The sequence below is a fragment of the Megalobrama amblycephala genome, linkage group LG8, assembly GCF_018812025.1.
Source record: "Megalobrama amblycephala isolate DHTTF-2021 linkage group LG8, ASM1881202v1, whole genome shotgun sequence".
NCBI classification, from domain to species: Eukaryota; Metazoa; Chordata; class Actinopteri; order Cypriniformes; family Xenocyprididae; genus Megalobrama; species Megalobrama amblycephala.
The window spans coordinates 33,568,637-33,588,628 of NC_063051.1; the positions used below are offsets into that span (position 1 = coordinate 33,568,637).

The 19,992-nt window shown below is 40.4% G+C and overlaps 1 protein-coding gene across 3 annotated transcripts in view; it reads left to right on the forward strand.

Moving 5' to 3' along the window:
- The window catches only part of dnah9l (dynein, axonemal, heavy polypeptide 9 like), a 57,184-nt gene extending 37,693 nt beyond the window's left edge, over window positions 1-19,491 (forward strand). For all 3 annotated transcript variants that reach the window (XM_048200735.1, XM_048200736.1, XM_048200737.1), the window contains 22 exons: window positions 439-540; window positions 649-783; window positions 1,043-1,216; window positions 3,798-4,033; window positions 4,401-4,523; window positions 4,640-4,844; window positions 4,946-5,110; window positions 9,848-9,988; window positions 10,295-10,465; window positions 10,588-10,710; window positions 10,799-10,992; window positions 13,142-13,290; window positions 13,422-13,549; window positions 13,636-13,863; window positions 14,173-14,364; window positions 14,565-14,684; window positions 16,577-16,819; window positions 16,908-17,090; window positions 17,251-17,366; window positions 18,109-18,221; window positions 18,954-19,094; window positions 19,204-19,491. In XM_048200735.1, the coding sequence (XP_048056692.1) occupies window positions 439-540; window positions 649-783; window positions 1,043-1,216; window positions 3,798-4,033; window positions 4,401-4,523; window positions 4,640-4,844; window positions 4,946-5,110; window positions 9,848-9,988; window positions 10,295-10,465; window positions 10,588-10,710; window positions 10,799-10,992; window positions 13,142-13,290; window positions 13,422-13,549; window positions 13,636-13,863; window positions 14,173-14,364; window positions 14,565-14,684; window positions 16,577-16,819; window positions 16,908-17,090; window positions 17,251-17,366; window positions 18,109-18,221; window positions 18,954-19,094; window positions 19,204-19,451 (3,630 nt within the window). In that variant the 3' untranslated portion in view covers window positions 19,452-19,491. The remainder of the gene's footprint in view (window positions 1-438; window positions 541-648; window positions 784-1,042; window positions 1,217-3,797; window positions 4,034-4,400; window positions 4,524-4,639; window positions 4,845-4,945; window positions 5,111-9,847; window positions 9,989-10,294; window positions 10,466-10,587; window positions 10,711-10,798; window positions 10,993-13,141; window positions 13,291-13,421; window positions 13,550-13,635; window positions 13,864-14,172; window positions 14,365-14,564; window positions 14,685-16,576; window positions 16,820-16,907; window positions 17,091-17,250; window positions 17,367-18,108; window positions 18,222-18,953; window positions 19,095-19,203) is intronic.
- The last annotated feature ends 501 nt before the right edge of the window (window positions 19,492-19,992 follow it).

Sequence of the window (19,992 nt, forward strand, 5' to 3'; positions counted from 1 at the left end):
AAGGAGATCAACTGTTTTCAACATTGATGATAATAATAATAAGTGTTTCTTGAGCACCACATCAGCATTTAGGATCATGTGACACTGAAGACTGGAGTAATGGCTTCTGAAATTTCTGCTTTGCCATCACAAAAAAAAAAAAAAAAATGTTTTTAAATGTATTAAAATAGAAAACTATTACTAATATTTCACAACATTACTGTTTTTACTGTATTTGATCAAAGAAAGGCAGCCTTGGTGAGCCTAAGAGACTTATTATTATTGTCACCTGTGATTATTATTGAATCTTCAAGTGTTGACCTTCAGTGTCTGCCAATAATTTTGTTTTGCCGAAGAATCATCCATCTCCAGTACAATCCAGTGCTCCTTAAACAACTCCAGAGTATAACGTTCTGGTATTGTGTTTGTGTGTTTAAATATGTGTTTGGGTTTAATTAGGTGTTCTGTGAGGTGGAGGTGAAGAGGATGTGTCTGTCTCAGGCCAACGCTGACTTGGCTGAGGCTGCAGAAAAGTTAGAAGTCATCAGAAAGAAGCTGGCTGTAAGTCTCTCTCGCTTGCTCTCACTTTCTCTCTCTCCAACACAATATCCCATCAGTGTTTTACAAAGATGCACTGTATAATGTCAAATGTGTGTTTGAAATGTGGAGGAGTTGGATGATAGTTTGGACACACTGAAAGCTGCGTTTGAAAAAGCAACCTCGGAGAAACTCCGCTGTCAGGATGAGGTGAACCGCACCAACAACACCATCAAGCTGGCCAACCGCCTGGTCAAGGGTTTAGAGGTCAGAATACAACACTTTTAGACAATATTTGTATGTGTATGTTGTCATACTAATTTTAAATATAAAACTCTACTATACATGCAGCTATAAACCAGTCATCATGTTGGTTATTGTAAAAACTATTATATATCTACCATTGATATGGTAAATTTCTGTATGAGGCATACCAAATGTGCATTGCTGTTAGAGATGAATCATTTATTTAAATCTTCCATATCAGGAAAAAATGTTTTTTTATGAAAATGCATTCGTATTTCAGTCAGAAAACGTACGCTGGGTTCACTCTGTGGCTCAGTACCGCGAGCAGGAATCCACTCTGTGTGGAGACGTTCTCCTCACTGCAGCCTTCATCTCATACGCTGGCTCATTCTCAAAGAGATACAGAGAGGAGTTACTCCATAACCTCTGGATGCCTTACCTGCGCGCCCAGAAGGTACGTGTGTGTGATTGTGAAACTGTTTATCTTAAATACTGATTTTCTGTTATTGTTTCCATATCAAAATGATATTGTGGTGCTAAAAATGTGTATTGTTTCACCTGTTCAAGTTCAGAAATCTCAATCAGAATAGAGTGCAAGGACTTGAAACATATTTATCCTTTGCATTCAGTTGTAAAAACCCATATCTTGCTCCAGGAATTCCCAAGGGGCGGTTTGCAAACCTCTAGGGTCTGTGGGAAGTACAATGAAATAAATGCTGAATTAAAATAAATGTAAAAAAAATCATTTAAATCTAAGGGAATATACTACAAAATTATTACACAAGTGAACATGCAAAGAAAAAAAATACCATGCAAAAAATCTGAAGTGTAAACTTTACATAAAATAACAGGGTACTTTATTTAAGTAAATAATTTATGTTGACACTTTTCTAGCATTTTATTTTTTCCCACTCATAATGTATGTTTAGTTTTTTGTTACCATTTTAACCCTCTCTCTTAGAATTAAACAGGATGTTTTTGCTACTGAGCCTTTACAAATTGTATGCCAGCTACCTTATGATGTTATAATTGGGTGTAAACACTTTGGGTGTACAGTAGTACATTTGAAAGCGCTAAATAAATGCCTCATTCATTCATTCACTCACTCAAGACTGATTGCTTGTCTGTTGCCTGTTCTATTTGAGTGAAGTAAACACAAGTTGATAATAATAATAATACATTTATTTTGTATAGCACCTTTAAAAGATGCTTTCTCTAAGCATTTTACAGGAAGCCAATGCAATGATGCCAAAACGGGGATTATATGGTCAACAACCCTAGCCCCAGATAGAATTCTAGCTAAATAACCAGATATTTAAGTTTGTTAATACAAGATTTGGAAACTGAATTAAAATAAATGTAAAAAAAATCATTTAAATCTAAGGGAATATACTACTACTCTCTCTTAGAATTAAACAGGATGTTTTTGCTACTGAGCCTTTACAAATTGTATGCCAGCTACCTTATGATGTTATAATTGGCTAACCTGTTTGTGAAATGAGTATCAATTTTAGCCGCTTTTCCACCATCAGGCCAAACGGTTCTAAGAATGGTAAGGAATGGTTCCAGTTATATTTCCTCTAGAGCTTGGTTTGGCATGGCATGGCACGATTACAAACCATTCTTGACCTGGAATTTTCAGCATGGTTATCTAACCGTGCTGAAACGAGCTGGTAGAAGGCGTGTAGTGACATCGACACTTATGGCCACTAGCCATATCACCCTGAAGCCCAAGACTGGTTGCCCACTGAAGCTAAGCAGGGTTGAGCCTGGTTAGTACCTGGATTGGAGACTTCATGAGAAAACTAAGTTGCTGCTGGAAGAGGTGTTAGTGAGGCCAGCAGGGGGCGCTCACCCTGTGGTCTGTGTCGGTCCTAGCACCCCATACTGTAACAAGCACCGTCCTTCGGATGAGACGTCAAACTGAGGTCCTGACTCTCTGTGGTCATTAAAAATCCCATGGCACTTCTCGTAAAGAGTAGGAGTGTAACCCCGGTGTGTCCTGGCCACATTCCCTCAATTGGCCCTTACCAATCATGGCCTCCTAATAATCCCCATCCATTAAATTGGCTCTATCTCTCTCTCTATCCTCTCCACTTATAGCTGGTGTGTGGTGAGCGCACTGGCGCCGTTGTACTGTGGCTGCTGTCACATCATCCAAGTGGATGCTGCACACTGGTGGTGATTAAGGAGGGATCTCCGGATATGATTATAAAGCACTTTGGGTGTACAGTAGTACATTTGAAAGCGCTAAATAAATGCCTCATTCATTCATTCACTCACTCAAGACTGATTGCTTGTCTGTTGCCTGTTCTATTTGAGTGAAGTAAACACAAGTTGATAATAATAATAATACATTTATTTTGTATAGCACCTTTAAAAGATGCTTTCTCTAAGCATTTTACAGGAAGCCAATGCAATGATGCCAAAACGGGGATTATATGGTCAACAACCCTAGCCCCAGATAGAATTCTAGCTGCCGAATTTTGCAGATATTTAAGTTTGTTAATACAAGATTTGGAAACTCCACAGAGAAGAGTTACTAGTCTATAAGACAAAAGAGTTAATCAACCTTTCAGCAACAGAAAATGTCAGCATAGATGGTAGACGTGCAATATTTCAAGCACAGGAAATTGTTAGACATCCATATCTTAATTTCCAAAATGCAACTGGAAAGATGGGAAATGTAAATAGCAACGCGGAACTCTCATACTGTCTGTAAACTCTCATACAAGGCAACGACCGATGCATTTGTATTACATTCCAAAGAGCTTTGTTCACAGTGGAAAATCAAATCAAATCTGTACCGGCTGGGCCGGATCGGCACGGAATGGAACGGTTAAGCAATGAGAACAGTTTGGCCCAACGGTGGAAAAGTGTGCTTAATGCGGCAACTTTGTTGTCAGGTCCATTGTAGAGGGCCCTTCTCCATCATTCAATAACAGAATGTTATTCTATCTCTTATAAAGATATAAATATTAGTATAAAATTGTAATCTGTAATCTTCTCTTTCTCTATTTCCTGATGACTTTCAGGTGCCCATCCCTATGACTGAGGGCTTAGATCCCATTTCCATGTTAACAGATGGTGCCACCATTGCTAAGTGGAATAACGAGGGCTTGCCAGGTGATAAGATATCTACTCAGAATGCCACGATACTGACCAACTGTGAGCGCTGGCCTCTGCTTATTGACCCCCAGCTGCAGGGCATCAAGTGGCTCAAGAGTCGCTATGGCAACAGCCTGAAGGTCATTAACCTCAGCCAGAAGGGGTGAGCGGTTGGTGAACATACTGCAGAAATTACGTCCCAAGAGGTTTCACACAATGTGAAAATAGTGACCTTATAATTATTACATAATATTTTTTTAGAATATTTATAATTATTATAAGTTTTTTAAATAAAGATTTTGTGCACAATAAAATAGGAAATTTTCAACAAAATACAATAACTGTCTCTGTGTACATTTGATGGATTTAATCCTGATGGATAAAATCAAAGCCTGTCCAACATTATCTCCATATAAATAACTTTTTACTTAAAAAATGCAAGTAAATGCATTGCTAATGCCATTTCATGTTGTCTTAGTGTTGTCATTTATTTTAGAAACTTAATTTACTCTGTGTCGGTGTTGCTGCAGGTATGTGGATGTGATTGAACAGGCCGTGGTCTCAGGAGAGCCTGTATTGATTGAGAACCTGGAGGAGACAATTGAACCAGTTATTGATCCACTGCTGGGCCGACACACCATCAAGAAGGGCAGGTAGACCAGCACAACACAACAAAATATATTTACAAAAAGTATCAATATAGCGAAACTATAGCAATATAACAAACATTTATCTTAGCCTCATCATGCCTCTTTTCTCCCCTCTGCAGATGTATTAAGGTGGGGGATAAGGAATGTTATTTTCATCCTGACTTCCGTCTGATTCTGCACACTAAGCTGGCAAACCCACACTATAAACCTGAGATCCAGGCCCAGACCACCCTCATCAACTTTACTGTCACACGGGACGGGCTCGAGGACCAGCTGCTCGCGGAGGTGGTCAGCCTGGAGAGACCAGACCTCGAACATTTGAAGGTGTGTGTGTGTGTGTGTGTGTGTGTGTGTGTGAGACCTGAACAAGCTTTTGAGTGAAGTGTTACTGACAGCTATCTGTGTGTGTTTGTGTGTGTCTGCAGTCAGAGCTGACTAAACAGCAGAACACATTTAAAATCGAGTTAAAGCAGCTTGAGGATGAGTTATTGACACGTCTCTCCGCGGCTGAGAATAACTTCCTGGGAGACAACGTTCTGGTCGAGAAACTCGAGAGCACTAAACATACAGCTGCTGAGATTGAGATGAAGGTTTGTATATTTTCAACCATTTTTCCTGGAAAACCAAATATGTGGAAATCAATGTCAAACATTTCTCCTTCCTCCAACATTTCTTACATTCACATTTCTCACTGACTCACATAAGCTCTGTGAGCTGCCTCACTACTGTAGGCATGTGCCTTCTAACGGATCCTTAAAGGGTTAGTTCATCCAAAAATGAAAATTATGTCATTAATGACTCACCCTCATGTCGTTCCAAACCCGTAAGACCTCCGTTCATCTTCGGAACTGTAACGAATGGGGACTCAGGCAGGGATCCAATTGCAGCTTTATTAAAAGGTGAGCGTGGTCGTACAGGCAGGGGTCAGATAACAGCAAACAGGTACAGCAAGGAACAGGCAGAATCGTAGTCAGGAACAAGCAGAGGGTCAGGGCTGGCAGATATCAATCACAGGTCAGTATACAAAGCAGAGATCAGGACAGGCGGCACAGGATCGTAGACAGGAAACAGACAGGCAGACTGTAAACGCTTGGAATTGTACACAGAGGCAACAAGACTTCGCGGTGAGGTGGTGTGTGTATGAGTCTTTTATAGTCCAGGTAATGTGTGGCAGCTGGGTGTGGTGATTAGTGTGGAGTGATTGTGAAGTGGGGGTGGGGGGGTGGGGGGGGGTGCATTGGAGACTGGCATGTCGACAGGAACGAGATCCCCAATGCAGATCCAGGAACCTGGGCAGCCATGGAGGGTCAGGAGCCTCGGGCGGCCACGGTGGGTCAGGTGGTTCAGGCGGCCATGGCAGGTCAGGTGGTTCAGGCGGCCACGGCAGGTCAGGTGGCTCAGGCAGCCACGGCAGGTCAGGTGGCTCAGGCAGCCACGGCAGGTCAGGTGGCTCAGGCAGCCACGGCAGGTCAGGTGGCTCAGGCAGCCACGGCAGGTCAGGTGGTTCAGGCGGCCACGGCAGGTCAGGTGGCTCAGGCGGCCACGGCAGTTCAGGTGGCTTAGGCGGCCACGGCAGGTCAGGTGGCTCAGGCAGCCACGGCAGGTCAGGTGGTTTAGGCAACCACGGCAGGTTAGGTGGCTTGGGCAACCACGGCAGGTTAGGTGGCTTGGGCAACCACGGCAGGTTAGAGTCCATAGATGACCACGGTGGGTCAGAGTCCATTAATGGCCATAATAAGTTGCAGTCCAAAGGTGGCCGGGCATGGTCCCCACCCACAAGCTCCCCACCCTTGGGTATACTGCCCCCCCCAAAAAAGTTCTTGGGGATTTCAACGGGGTCCGTAGTGGGTTCGTGGGCAAGGGGTTTGGGTGGCGCCGGCAGGGCCATGCGTTTGGGCAATGCTGGCAGGGCAAGACGCCTGAGTGGCGCTGGCAGAGCAAGGAGCTTGGGCAGCGCTGGCAGGCCTAGAAGCTTGGGCGGTGCTGGCAGAGCAAGTAGCTTAGGCAACGCTGGCAGGGCTAGAAGCTTAGGCGGTGCTGGCAGTGAGAGGCGCCTGGGCAGAGTAGGATAGACCTCTGGAGTGGTCTCCGGACCCCCAGCGGCCTCTTGAAAGGCTTCCGAGCATCCGGCAGGCTTGAGAGCGAAGCGTCCGGCAGGCTTGAGAGCGAAGCGTCCGGCAGGCTTGAGAGCGAAGCTTCCGGCAGGCTTGAGAGCGAAGCGTCTGGCAGGCTTGAGAGCGAAGCTTCCGGCAGGCTTGAGAGCGAAGCGTCCGGCGGACTTGAGAGCGAAGCGACCGGCAGGCTTGAGAGCGAAGCGTCCGGCAGATGCTTCGGAATGCCAGCCGCTCGAGCTGAAGTCAGCGGAGGATCAGCCACACTGGAACGTAGTCCTCTCCGCTCCCTGACTGATCTAGAGACGTGACGTGGCTCTGGGCGATCAGCGACGACGTGACATTGCTCTGGGCGATCAGCGAAGACGTGACGTTGCTCTGGGCGATCAGCGGAGATGTGACGTGGCTCTGGGCGATCAGCGAAGGCGTGAACTGTTGCTGTTGTGATGGTAGCCGCCATTTTGTGCGTGTTCCTTGGTGCGGCGGCCATTGCGTGATTTACCATGGTGTCGGAATCCTCCGCGACAGCCACAGTAAAACGTGAACCATCAGTTAACAGGGCAAAGTCCAGGAATTCCACGAACGACCCTCGGGGACCATTGGTAAGCAAATAGTCCTTTAATGGTTCATTTAATCCATAACAAAAAAAGTCCATGAGGGCACAGTCCGGCAGGTCAGATAGGTAGGCAATATCCAAAAATTTCTGAATATGTGCCTCGAGGGTACAATCACCTTGACGCAGGCTGACGAGACACCATGCTGGATCCATGCTGAGGCTGGACATGCTCAGAAAAGCTGCTGGATCTTGATGTGGCGAAGTCTTCTGTAACGAATGGGGACTCAGGCAGGGATCCAATTGCAGCTTTATTAAAAGGTGAGCGTGGTCGTACAGGCAGGGGTCAGATAACAGCAAACAGGTACAGCAAGGAACAGGCAGAATCGTAGTCAGGAACAAGCAGAGGGTCAGGGCTGGCAGATATCAATCACAGGTCAGTATACAAAGCAAAGATCAGGACAGGCGGCACAGGATCGTAGACGGGAAACAGGCAGACAAGATATAAACGCTTGGAATTGTACACAGAGGCAACAAGACTTCGCGGTGAGGTGGTGTGTGTATGAGTCTTTTATAGTCCAGGTAATGTGTGGCAGCTGGGTGTGGTGATTAGTGTGGAGTGATTGTGAAGTGAGTGCAGGTGATAAGCAATGGAGGATCATGGGAAATGTAGTCCGGGATGTGACAGGAACAGACGTGATCGTGACAGGAACACAGTTTAAGATATTTTAGATTTAGTCCGAGAGCTTTCTGTCCCTCCATTGAAAATGTATGTACGGTGCACTGTCCATGTCCAGAAAGGTAATAAAAACATCATCAAAGTAGTCCATGTGACATCAGTGGGTTAGTTAGAAGTTTTTGAAGCATCAAAAATACATCTTGGTCCAAAAATAACAAAAACTACGACTTTATTCAGCATTGTCTTCTCTTCCGGAATCCTTTCCATTGAATTGATTCCATTGAATCCTTTCATCTGTCGGCGTTGAACAAGAAGGGGGCGGTAATGCACCAAAACGCTGGATGCCAACCGCCGTAAAACAAGAAGAAGAAGAAGCTTTGTTCACAGTCTGAGGGAGACGCACGCTGTATTCAAGCTATTCTACATTGTTTGTATTTTGGTATTGCTATATTTTTTAAAATGGTGCGTAAGTGTGCATGTCGCGGATGTCCTAATCGCCAAAAACAACCACGGCGACGTAAAAGTGCATTACCAACGCCGACAGATGAAAGGATTCAATGGAATCAATTCAGTGGAAAGGATTTCGGAAGAGAAGACAATGCTGAATAAAGTCGTAGTTTTTGTTAATTTTGGACCAAAATGTATTTTCGATGCTTCAAAAACTAATAACTAACCCACTGATGTCACATGGACTACTTTGATGATGTTTTTATTACCTTTCTGGACATGGACAGTATACCGTACATACATTTTCAATGGAGGGACAGAAAGCTCTCGGACTAAATCTAAAATATCTTAAACTGTGTTCCGAAGATGAACGGAGGTCTTACGGGTTTGGAACGACATGAGGGTGAGTCATTAATGACATAATTTTCATTTTTGGGTGAACTAACCCTTTAAGATCAGAGTAGGATCAGATAGAATCTGCTGACATTTTGTCATTTCTGCACTGGTTTTGTAGGAAATCTTTTGTGGGATTAGATTACACTACCATTCAAAAGTTTGGTTGGTCAATTTTTTTTTCTTCATTCAGGAAGGATGTATTAAAGGCACAATATGTAAGATTTTTGGATTAAAATATTCAAAAACCACTAGAACAGTGTTATATATTTTGTTGACTTATATTATCCCAAATGTTTCCAAGAATGTTTAAATAAGCATTTTTAACCAGGACATAGACCATGTCCATGCGTCACCTATCAGTGACGTCATACCTGCATTACTCTCGATTTCCGTTTGGATACATTTATAGTCAGAACAATAAATTATTGTTACATAGCTCAACACGTTTAGTCTTGTTTAATGCTCCTTTCTTGATTTTCTGCGACTGCATGTTTTCACCATGCCTCAGAGAAAAACAATATTTTGTCAAGTAGCTATCATAGCATAATCAGATGCAGCTTTATTTTTAGTAACAGTAATATGGCATTTTAATTTTCAACAACTCAAATGTATCTAATATGATAAAAAGCGCTGCGTTACCCCACATACACTTGACCGGAAGAAGTGAGAGCGGCGACTGCGACATAATAAAAGTTCCGCTTCTCTCGAGCCGTTTGTCGCGCTCGTCTCTCATTAGCAATCGCTCCAGCGGCCTTGTTCATCTCCCACAGCACTCACCCTGCTGAACTACACACAAAAAAATAATCAAATTAGCCAATATACAAAATAAACATGATGTTTATTTATGTGTAATGTGGAGAACTTTGTGAGTAATAGACATCAGTTCTGTGATATTTGAGTTCTGTGGTCACAGATTGGCCCAAACAAAGTATTGTATAATGTAGCATAATTTTGAACAGTCTTCATTGTTGGGAGCGTTGATAGGCGCTCTGAGCTTCGGGACAGAGCTATTATTGTTGGTTTTTAACCACATTCCCTAGAACATTAGACAAGCCAGAGATTTAGAGTTTTCTTTTCCCTTTCTCACACTCTCTTTAGTTGTTGTTTCTTCTCAGTCTGATTCAGCTTTTGTGTTGTGTAGGTGTTGGAGGCGAAGGTTAATGAGGTGAAGATTAACGAGGCTCGTGAACACTACCGGGCCGTGGCTGTCAGAGCATCCCTTCTCTACTTCATCATCAATGACCTTAACAAGATCAACCCCATGTACCAGTTCTCCCTCAAGGTGTGGCCTTGTTTGTGTGTGTCTGTGTGTGCATTCTGTAGGACAGGTGTTCAGGTCTTCCTGGAAATATTTAAAGCTGAGGTGTGTAATTTGTGCGCCATTATCGTCACCACAAAGTCCCTCTCCTAACTCAACTTGGCTGATATAGTGTTTGTGATGTTCAAAAAAACCACTACAGAATCAGTCTCACGCTTTTCAGGGAAATCAATTCATTTTATTGTTTCATTAATTCCATTGACTTTGCTTTTGTGTGTGTGTGTGTGTGTGTGTGTGTGTGTGTGTGTTTGTGTTAACTTTGTTCTGCAGGCATTTAACGTTGTGTTCCATAAGGCAGTGCAGAACGCAGATGCCTCTTCAGATGTAAAGACCCGTGTAAACACGCTGATAGATTGTATCACCTTCTCTACATTTAATTACATCAACAGAGGCTTGTTTGAGAGAGACAAGCTCACCTTCGCAGCACAGCTTACATTTCAGGTAACACACCAACAGTTACTGTCATTAAACACTCTAACGGTCTGGGTAAAACACACACATTATAATGGATGGGTGTGTTTTTTTTGTTCTGACATAATTTTTGTGGCGTTTTTGTGTATCAGTTGTTGTTAATGAGTAAAGAGGTGGATCCACGGGAGCTGGACTTCTTGCTGCGCTTCAACATTGACCATAGTTATGTCAGCCCGGTCGACTTCCTTTCCAACACCGCCTGGAGTGCTGTTAAAGTAAGCACAAACCTAGAAACACACACACAAACACGTGCTCAAGGAGGTGTCAGTTATCACCTGCAACACTCCTGCTGTCTTCCTTCAGGCAATGAGCTTCACCGATGAGTTCCGTGGTCTGGACCGCGACATCGAGGGTTCCCCCAAACGCTGGAAGAAAGTGGTGGAGTCGGAGTGTCCGGAGAAAGAGAAACTCCCTCAGGAATGGAAAAGCAAGAGTTCGCTTCAGAAACTCATCCTTATGAGGGCTCTCCGGCCCGACCGGATGACGTACGCTGTCCGGTAAGTCTATGAGATGCAGTATGTGTTTAATAAAGACAGAATGAAACATTGTAGGGAAACAGATTAAAGGGATAGTTCACCGAAAAATTAAAATGTCGTTTGAAGCCCATTAGACTTTCGCTCGTCTTCAGAACACACATGGAGTTAAATATTCTCTTATGCTTTTTGTCCATCCATTGAAAGTCCAGACAACTGAAACTTATATCACACATTATAAAGTACAATAATCCAGTGTTTCTCAACTCCAGTCCTCGGGACCCACTGCTCTGCACATTTTGTATGTATCCCTTATTTAACACACCTGATTTAGATCTTCAGCTCATTAGGAGAGCCTGCATGAACTGAATTGAGTGTGTCATATAAGAGAGACATACAAAATGTGAAGAGCAGTGGGTCCCGAGGACTGGATGATGACAGAATTTCATTTTTGGACTGACCTGTTAATAATCACACTAAATAATGTTTTAAAATCCTCCTGAGACTCAAGCATAGACTTTTGACTGTAGTGGACATTATATTTTAGCAAATTTCACTGACCATGTACATGTCACAGTTTTATGGATGTCCTGTAAAGAGCAGATTAAGGGCTTTTCAGAGATACCAAATGTTTGGAGGTTTCACCATAACTCCCTCTCCTTGGCCTTTAAAATGAATTAGCACTCTCATGGGAATATGATATTTTGTAATTATCATTTAAATCTGATTAATTTTTAAATTTTTTATCATAAATCATCATCTCAGGAAATTGTTATGGGGCTTCTAATCAGAATATGACTTTCTGTTATGAAATAGGACATTGGTTTCATACGCTTACACTGTAGTGGACACCAGGACTTAAAGCATGTAAATGAGGCATTTTGGGAGACAATAGGGAAGGGAGTGAATATGGAAAAAAAATGGATGAAATATGAAATATTAGATATTCTTATGAAAATGTTTCCAATTAATACTCCCATTATTATGCTTCTTTTTCATTACATGTTGCCCTAAAAACACATTATTATACAAATTAGGTACAACGTATAAATGCATTGTACTGAATGGGAAAACCCATATATATATATATATATATACAGTACAGTCCAAAAGTTTGGAACCACTAAGATTTTTAATGTTTGTAAAAGAAGTTTCGTCTGCTCACCAAGGCTACATTTATTTAATTAAAAATACAGTAAAAAACAGTAATATTGTGAAATATTATTACAATTTAAAATAACTGTTTTCTATTTGAATATATTTTACAAAGTAATTTATTCCTGTGATGGCAAAGCTGAATTTTCAGCATCATTACTCCAGTCTTCAGTGTCACATGATCCTTCAGAAATCATTCTAATATGCTGATCTGCTGCTCAAGAAACATTTAATGTGTACAATTGTACAAAATATTTGTGTACAATATTTTTTTTCAGGATTATTTGATGAATAGAAAGTTCAAAAGAACAGTGTTTATCTGAAATCTAATCTTTTGTAACATTATAAATGTCTTTACTGCCACTTTTGATTGATTTAATGCATCCTTGCTGAATAAAAGTATTCATTTCTTTCATTTCTTTTCAAAAAAATAAAAATAAAAATTCTTACTGACCCCAAACTTTTGAACGGTAGTGTATAATGCTACAGAAGCTTTGTATTTCAGATAAATGCTGTTCTTTTGAACTTTCTATTCATCAAGGAATCCTGAGAAAAAAAGTACACAACTGTTTTCAACATTGAAAATAATCATAAATGTTTATTGAGCAGCAAATCAGCATATTAGAATGATTTCTGAAGGATCATGTGACACTGAAGACTGGAGTAACGATGCTGAAAATTCAGCTTTGCATCACAGGAATAAATTACTTTGTCAAATATATTTAAATAGTACACAGTTATTTTAAATTGTAATAATATTTCACAATATTATATGTGTGTATATATACATATTTGTTTCTTATGCTCCAAACAATGTAATGACAATAAAAAAATAAAAATAAAAAAATTCACAAAACTTTTTCCCCTGGTTCTCAGGAGGATATCTAAAAATGCATTAAGGGTTCTGTGAGGGTTAGGTTTAGGGTGGAGTTAGGATAAGCTTAGAATAAAAGTCATTGGAAAGTCCCCATCATGAAAACAAAAACAAATGTGCCTGTGTGTGTGTGTGTGTGTGTAGGAACTTTGTGGAAGAGAAACTAGGTGTACAGTACACCGAGAGCAGGAAGATGGAGTTTGCACGTTCTTTCAAAGAGTGCGGCCCTGCTTCCCCTGTTTTCTTCATCCTGTCCCCTGGAGTGGACCCCCTAAAAGATGTTGAGTCCCTGGGTAAAAATTCATACCGGCTCTTCTTTTATCTTATGCATAACCCAGTAAAACCGTAGACTGTAGTTCAGAAAAATTAGTGTGTGGACTGAAGAAAGCCTGTGTGTATTTCTGTGCATGTTTTGTGTGTTTAGGGAAGAAGCTGGGTTTCACTATAGACCTGGGGAAGCTCCATAATGTGTCTCTGGGACAGGGACAGGAATCTGTGGCTGAACTTGCCATGGAAAAGGCCTCTAGAGAGGGCCACTGGGTCATTTTACAGGTGTGTCTGTGTGTATGTTATCTGTATATGGTATATTTCGGTTGTTTTATGCATATACCTTATGCAAGTGCATGCATTTTTTCTAGAACATTCACCTGGTGGCAAAGTGGCTGGGAAGTCTAGAGAAGCTTCTCGAATGTTGCTGTGAGAACAGTCACCAAGACTACCGAGTGTTCATGAGTGCAGAACCCTCTCCCACTCCACAGGAACACATCATTCCACAGGGAATTCTGGAAAATTCCATCAAAATCACTAACGAGCCACCCACAGGCATGCTGGCCAACCTACATGCTGCTCTGGACAACTTTGATCAGGTAAACAACATGAATAAATGTCTCAGGGTGACATTTCTGTTTTTATCATGCTGTGCTGGTGGCTCCACCCACAGTGAAATGCTATTGGTCCAAAATCCTGCTTAAATAGCTGTATTTTAAACATCAAATATGTTCTGATAGGCTGTGACGAACAAAAGAGCACAATTTTGTAAGGCTTCGGACTTGTCTAGGATGAGATGTAACACAAAAATCTTTGCTTATGTGTATGATTAAGTCAAATGAGAACACTGAATTACAGGAACTCGTTTGATTACATGCAAATTTGTTTGTGTGTGTCCATGTGTGCAGGACATTCTGGACCAGTGTTCCCGTGAGCAGGAGTTTAAGACCATCCTGTTCTCTCTGTGTTATTTCCATGCGTGTGTGGCTGAAAGAAGGAAATTTGGGCCACAGGGCTGGAACAGGAAGTACCCTTTTAACACAGGGGATCTCACCATATCAGTGAATGTGCTCTACAACTACCTAGAAGCCAACTCACAGGTGTGTAATTAACTGTTAATTAACAGAAAACAAACTTCTCCATTCAAATCTCAAGAGGTTTCACTACATCTACTAATTTAAACAAAGTGTAATCTTAATGTATTGATTCCATGTACTGGTAACTGATATAAACGTGGAAACATGTTTATTTTACTAATATGGTGAGAGAGTGTGTATGTTAACAAACTTGTGTTGCCCAGGTACCATGGGAAGACCTTCGTTACCTGTTTGGTGAGATCATGTATGGAGGTCACATTACTGATGACTGGGACAGGAGACTATGCAGAACCTACCTGGAAGAGTACATGCAACCTAATCAGGTACACACACACACACACACGCTGAATGACTGGAAAAACACTATACAAGGGTACCACCACTGTAGTCAAATACAAGTCAGCATGGTAATATTGTATTTGATTGATCAGTCCATATTGGATATTTATCAGCTGATGTGGGATATTTACTTTCGGACTCTATCCACTTAATTTAAGATTTAGATTAAATTAGTGCTAGATAATAGCAAAAATATCAATAAATAGCACTATATATTATGACAAAGAATCATCGTTTAAGTTTGCATGTTGGTGTACATTTACAAAGGATTATCTATTTTTTATAATGCACATAATGTTGTGATGCTTCAATCCACTTCTAGCTTTTAAAATGATCTTAGTTTTTAGTGTGGATGGACTATATATTGATAAAATATAATTATTACTTTTTTTAATTAATGTATCTTTAAGTTACTTTAACTGTTGTCTAATGATCACTTAAAATGAATCTTTCAAAACACTGATAATTTAACACTGTTAAATGTAAATTTTAGCAAACCTCAAAATGAATATCCATTACATTACAAATTCATTTTTAGCATTATAAATTATTGATTTTAGTTTTTAGTGTTGTATTTTAAATTTACTAAAACAAAATAGTATTGAATTGGCAACACTTTACATTAAGGTCCCATTAGTTAACATTAGTTTGCATTAACTAATATTAAGTAGCATTGAGCAATACATTTGTTACAGTATTTATGTATCTTTGTTAACACGAGTTAATAAACTACAGTTAGTCATTGTTAGTACATGCTTAGGTCCATTAAATAATATTAATGACTTTTGATTTTAATAATGTTGAAATTAACTATGATTAATACATGCTTTAGAAGTATTTTTCAGTGTTAGCTCATGTTAAAGGTACAATACGTAAGATTTTTGGATTAAAATATCCAAAAACCACTAGAACAGTGTTATATATTTTGTTGACTTGTGTACTTATAATATCCCAGATGTTTCCAAGAATGGTTCAATCCAGAGAAATAAACAATTTTAACCAGGACACAGACCGTGTCCGTGTCGCCCATCAATGACATCACACCCACATTACCCTTGATTTCTGGTTTTATTTTGTAGAAACCATGGAAACACCAAAGACTCTTTATTATGTTTTATTAGATACGTGAGCAACTGTCTGGATACATTCATCGACAGAAAACTAATCATTGTTATATAGCTCAACACAGTTAGTCTTATTGTTTAAATCTTGTTTTCTTAATTTCTTACTGTAGTGTGCAACAAGTGTCTCACAGCAGCTGCCGAGCGAACGCACAGAGTAGCAAAATAACAACTTTCAACACTCAAATGTATCTAATATGATAAACAGTGCTGCGTTATCCCACATACATATGATCAGAAGAAACAGAAGCACTCGTCTGCGGCGTAATAAAAGTTCCGCTGCTCACGAGCCGTGTGTTGCGCTCGTCTCTCATTTGCAGTCACTCCAGCGACCTCATTCCGCTCCAATGGCTTTCAGCCACACCTATTAAAAAATCTTTAATACATCAGCTCATCCATGAGTATGATTTCTGCCCGAGTCCTGTCAGATTCTTTTCCACCGGCTGTAGACGTGAAGACAACACCTCCCATGATTCCACGAAATCAAGGCATCATCAAGCTACGCCTGTTTTGAAGAAGCGACCTCTAGTGGTGAAAATTACATAATGTGCCTTTAAGTAATACTAACAAATGGAACCTTATTGTAAAGTATTACTATTGAATTTTATTATCTTCCATTTATTGGCCAAAACATGAAAATATTTATCTGTATTAGTATAATTTGATTTTTGATTTGATCCCCGTTTATTTTGGCTCCTGATAAAAAAATCATCTCACAAACACACAAACTAACACTTTTCCCATTGTCCTTCCAGTTTGACAGGAAGTTGTCACTGGCCCCAGGATTGGTTGTGCCTTCTAACTTGGATTACCAAGGCTATCATGTGTACATAGATGAGATGCTGCCCCACGAAAGCCCAGTGCATTATGGGCTTCATCCAAACGCTGAGATTGAGTTTCTTACAGTGATGTCAGACAGCCTCTTCCACACTCTTTTGGAGCTGCAGTACAGAGACGCCAACATGGGTGAAGGAGCCTCACAGACCACTGAAGAGAAGGTCTGGTTCTGAGCTGTTGAAAGGGTGCAGATCATTGGTTGAGGTAATGGATAGCTTTGTACAAAGGTTTAAACCATTGCGGTTTCAGGTTAAGACAATCTTGGATGACATCCTGGAGAAACTACCAGAGGAGTACAACATGTCTGACATCACGTCCAAAACAGCCGAACGCTCGCCCTACATTCTGGTGTGTTTCCAGGAGTGTGAGCGTATGAACATGCTCCTCAATGAAATAAGACGCTCACTCAAAGAGCTGGACCTGGGGCTGAAGGTGTGCTATTATTGGAATTTTTCTGTGTCAGTTTATCGATTGTATTGTGGTAGCACTGATTTCAGATTTATGAAATCTGCTTGGTCACGGCCTCTACTTGTTTGCGAGACCAGGCTTTTGATTATTAGTTTAAACTTTATTTTCTTATTTTCTCTGGCAGGGAGAGCTGGCAATTTCATCAGAGATGGAGCAGATACAGACAGCTTTGTTTTTTGATAATGTTCCCGATACCTGGACCAGACTGGCCTACCCCTCTATATACAGCCTCGGACAGTGGTGAGCAGTATTCGCATCATTGATATACTATTATATTGTTTTATTAGATTTTATTTTTATATTTTCTGTTTTTATTTTAATTTTAAAGTTTTAGTAAATTTTGTTGTCTTGGCTGGATATTATACATTTCTATAAATTATTATTATTACATAATTTGGTCCCCACTGATAACAGATGCAGAACCTGATTTTGAGTTCAACATGTTCCTGGGTCAACATTTTTGCTGATCCTGGAACAACATTCAAATCAACCAATCAGATTTGAGGGACAAGTTTACAGATTATGTCAAGTTTAGGCTTAAAATGATGAATTGGTGCTTCTACATCAGTGTTATTCATCTATCATTTCCCTCTGATTTTTGGGATAACTTATGGGTAGGGTTAGGTTTAGGGGTAGGAATAGGGTTAAGACTAAATTTTCAGACTAGGATGTTGTTCCAGGATCAACAAAATATGTTGACCCAGGAACGGATCTAACTCAGCAAAATCAGGACGTGCGATAATGCAGATCACTCTAAATTGTAATGTTGACATGCATTTCCTGTAAAGCTGCTTTGAAACGATATGTATCGTGAAAAGCGCTATACAAATAAATGTGAATTGAACTGAATATTATGAGAGCTTATATTGTATTGTAGGTATTTTATAGATATTATACTCACTAAATTTTGGATCTATATAACAGCTGTACTGTTTTATTATCCCAATATGTGTATGTGATGTCTGTGTGTGTGTCCAATCAGGTATAACGACGTCTTGCTCCGCTGTAGAGAGTTAGATAGCTGGACTCATGATCTCTCTCTGCCTAGTGTGGTCTGGATCTCTGGTTTATTTAACCCTCAGTCTTTTCTAACAGGTGCAGTAACACACATACAAGCTAATAAAAAATTATAGATATACACTACCTTTCTAAATTTTGGGGTTGGTGTGATTTTTATTTTTTAATGTTAGGTTGTTTTTGTCTCTTCTGATCATTAAGGGGCATATATATATATTATAGAGATATTGCTGTGGCTATATATTAAAGCAATATATGTTATCAAACAACTTATAATGTGTTGATAATGTTACATAAACCAGGTTCCCATTTATGAGTCAGACAGCTGCTTTCTAACAATCAGTATCCTTACAAACACTTTGAACAACTCAGAACGTCAGTGGAAAAGGCATATAGTTCATCATAGCATCGTAATATACATCATACACCTGTTATATTGCTAAATCTACTCGATTTTTCATATTAACAGAAAAATATACCAGGATACATTCTCTCGAGACTCCCCTGCTTCAGAGCGATCATAGTTAATGATATGCTAAAGCCCACCAGCACGTTGACATGATTGGTTACAAGGTAGTTTATGACGTCACAGACAGCAGCGATTTCAAACCGTGTTTTTGAGACTGTCTTTAGATCACTGCAGTTTTAAACAGAAAATACTCAACATGAATTTGAACATTAAAAACTTGATTTTCACCACAGGGGGACTTTAAAATAGAAACCTTGTGTAACATTCTGTCTTTACTGTCACTTTTGATCAATGTTATGCAACTTCTTCCAAACCCCCATCCCCCCTCCCTGCCTTTGTAGCCGTGATGCAGAGTTTGGCACGTAAGAACGAATGGCCGCTGGACAAGATGAATTTGACGGTGGATGTGACCAAGAAGTTCAAAGAGGAGTTTAACCAGCCGGCCAGAGAGGGAGCCTACATCTATGGCCTTTACATGGAGGGTCTGTATCATTTCCATCAGTCAGAATCCTCAGCGAATCAAAATGCTTTTTTATATTATCTGAGTTATTTAGGTGCTTTTGATTCTAAAGCCAGTGTTTGTGACTGCAGGTGCACGCTGGGATATTCAGGGTGGGACAATCGCAGAAGCACGTCTGAAGGAACTGACTCCCAGCATGCCTGTTATAGCGGTACGAGCCATCCCGAACGACCGCCAGGAAACGCGCAATACCTACGAATGCCCCGTCTATAAAACCAAACTGCGTGCGAACACGTATATCTGGACCTTCAGCCTTAAGACCAGAGAGAGGCCATCGAAATGGGTTCTTGCAGGGGTTGCTCTGCTGCTTAGTGTGTGATGCTGAGAAACACTCATGTGTGACTGCAGGAACGGAAGTCTTGCTTTAAACAAGCAAAACTCTTTGTTGGTAAAAACATCGCCTGATCTTTCTTACTCTACAATGTGCATTAGTTTAAACAGTTAAATAGAGTTCAAATCTATTATATTATTGTCATATTTCAGTGGTGATTTGACATGCATGCAGATTTGCAGGCAGACATCCAAAACTTGTGTAAACCTGGAAATAAAAGATTTTAGGATTTTGAAAAATGTGAAACAAAGATATGCTTTATTATGAATAAGAATACTGCACTATTTTTAGGACACATTAAATTAGGATGCCTTTTTGTAAATTAGAAAATAATGCAAAACAGGAATAATTTACTAGGGGATCATATTTTTGGATCCCTTTTGGATGTTACTGACATTTAAATTTGGCAGTCGGTTTTGGTCTTTCCCCATTTCTGCCTATTATAAAGGAGCTGTACTGTCCCCGAAAGTTACCAAGATGGCCACAGCATGAAGACTGGAGGCACATAAAAAGTGTCTCATTTAGGTTT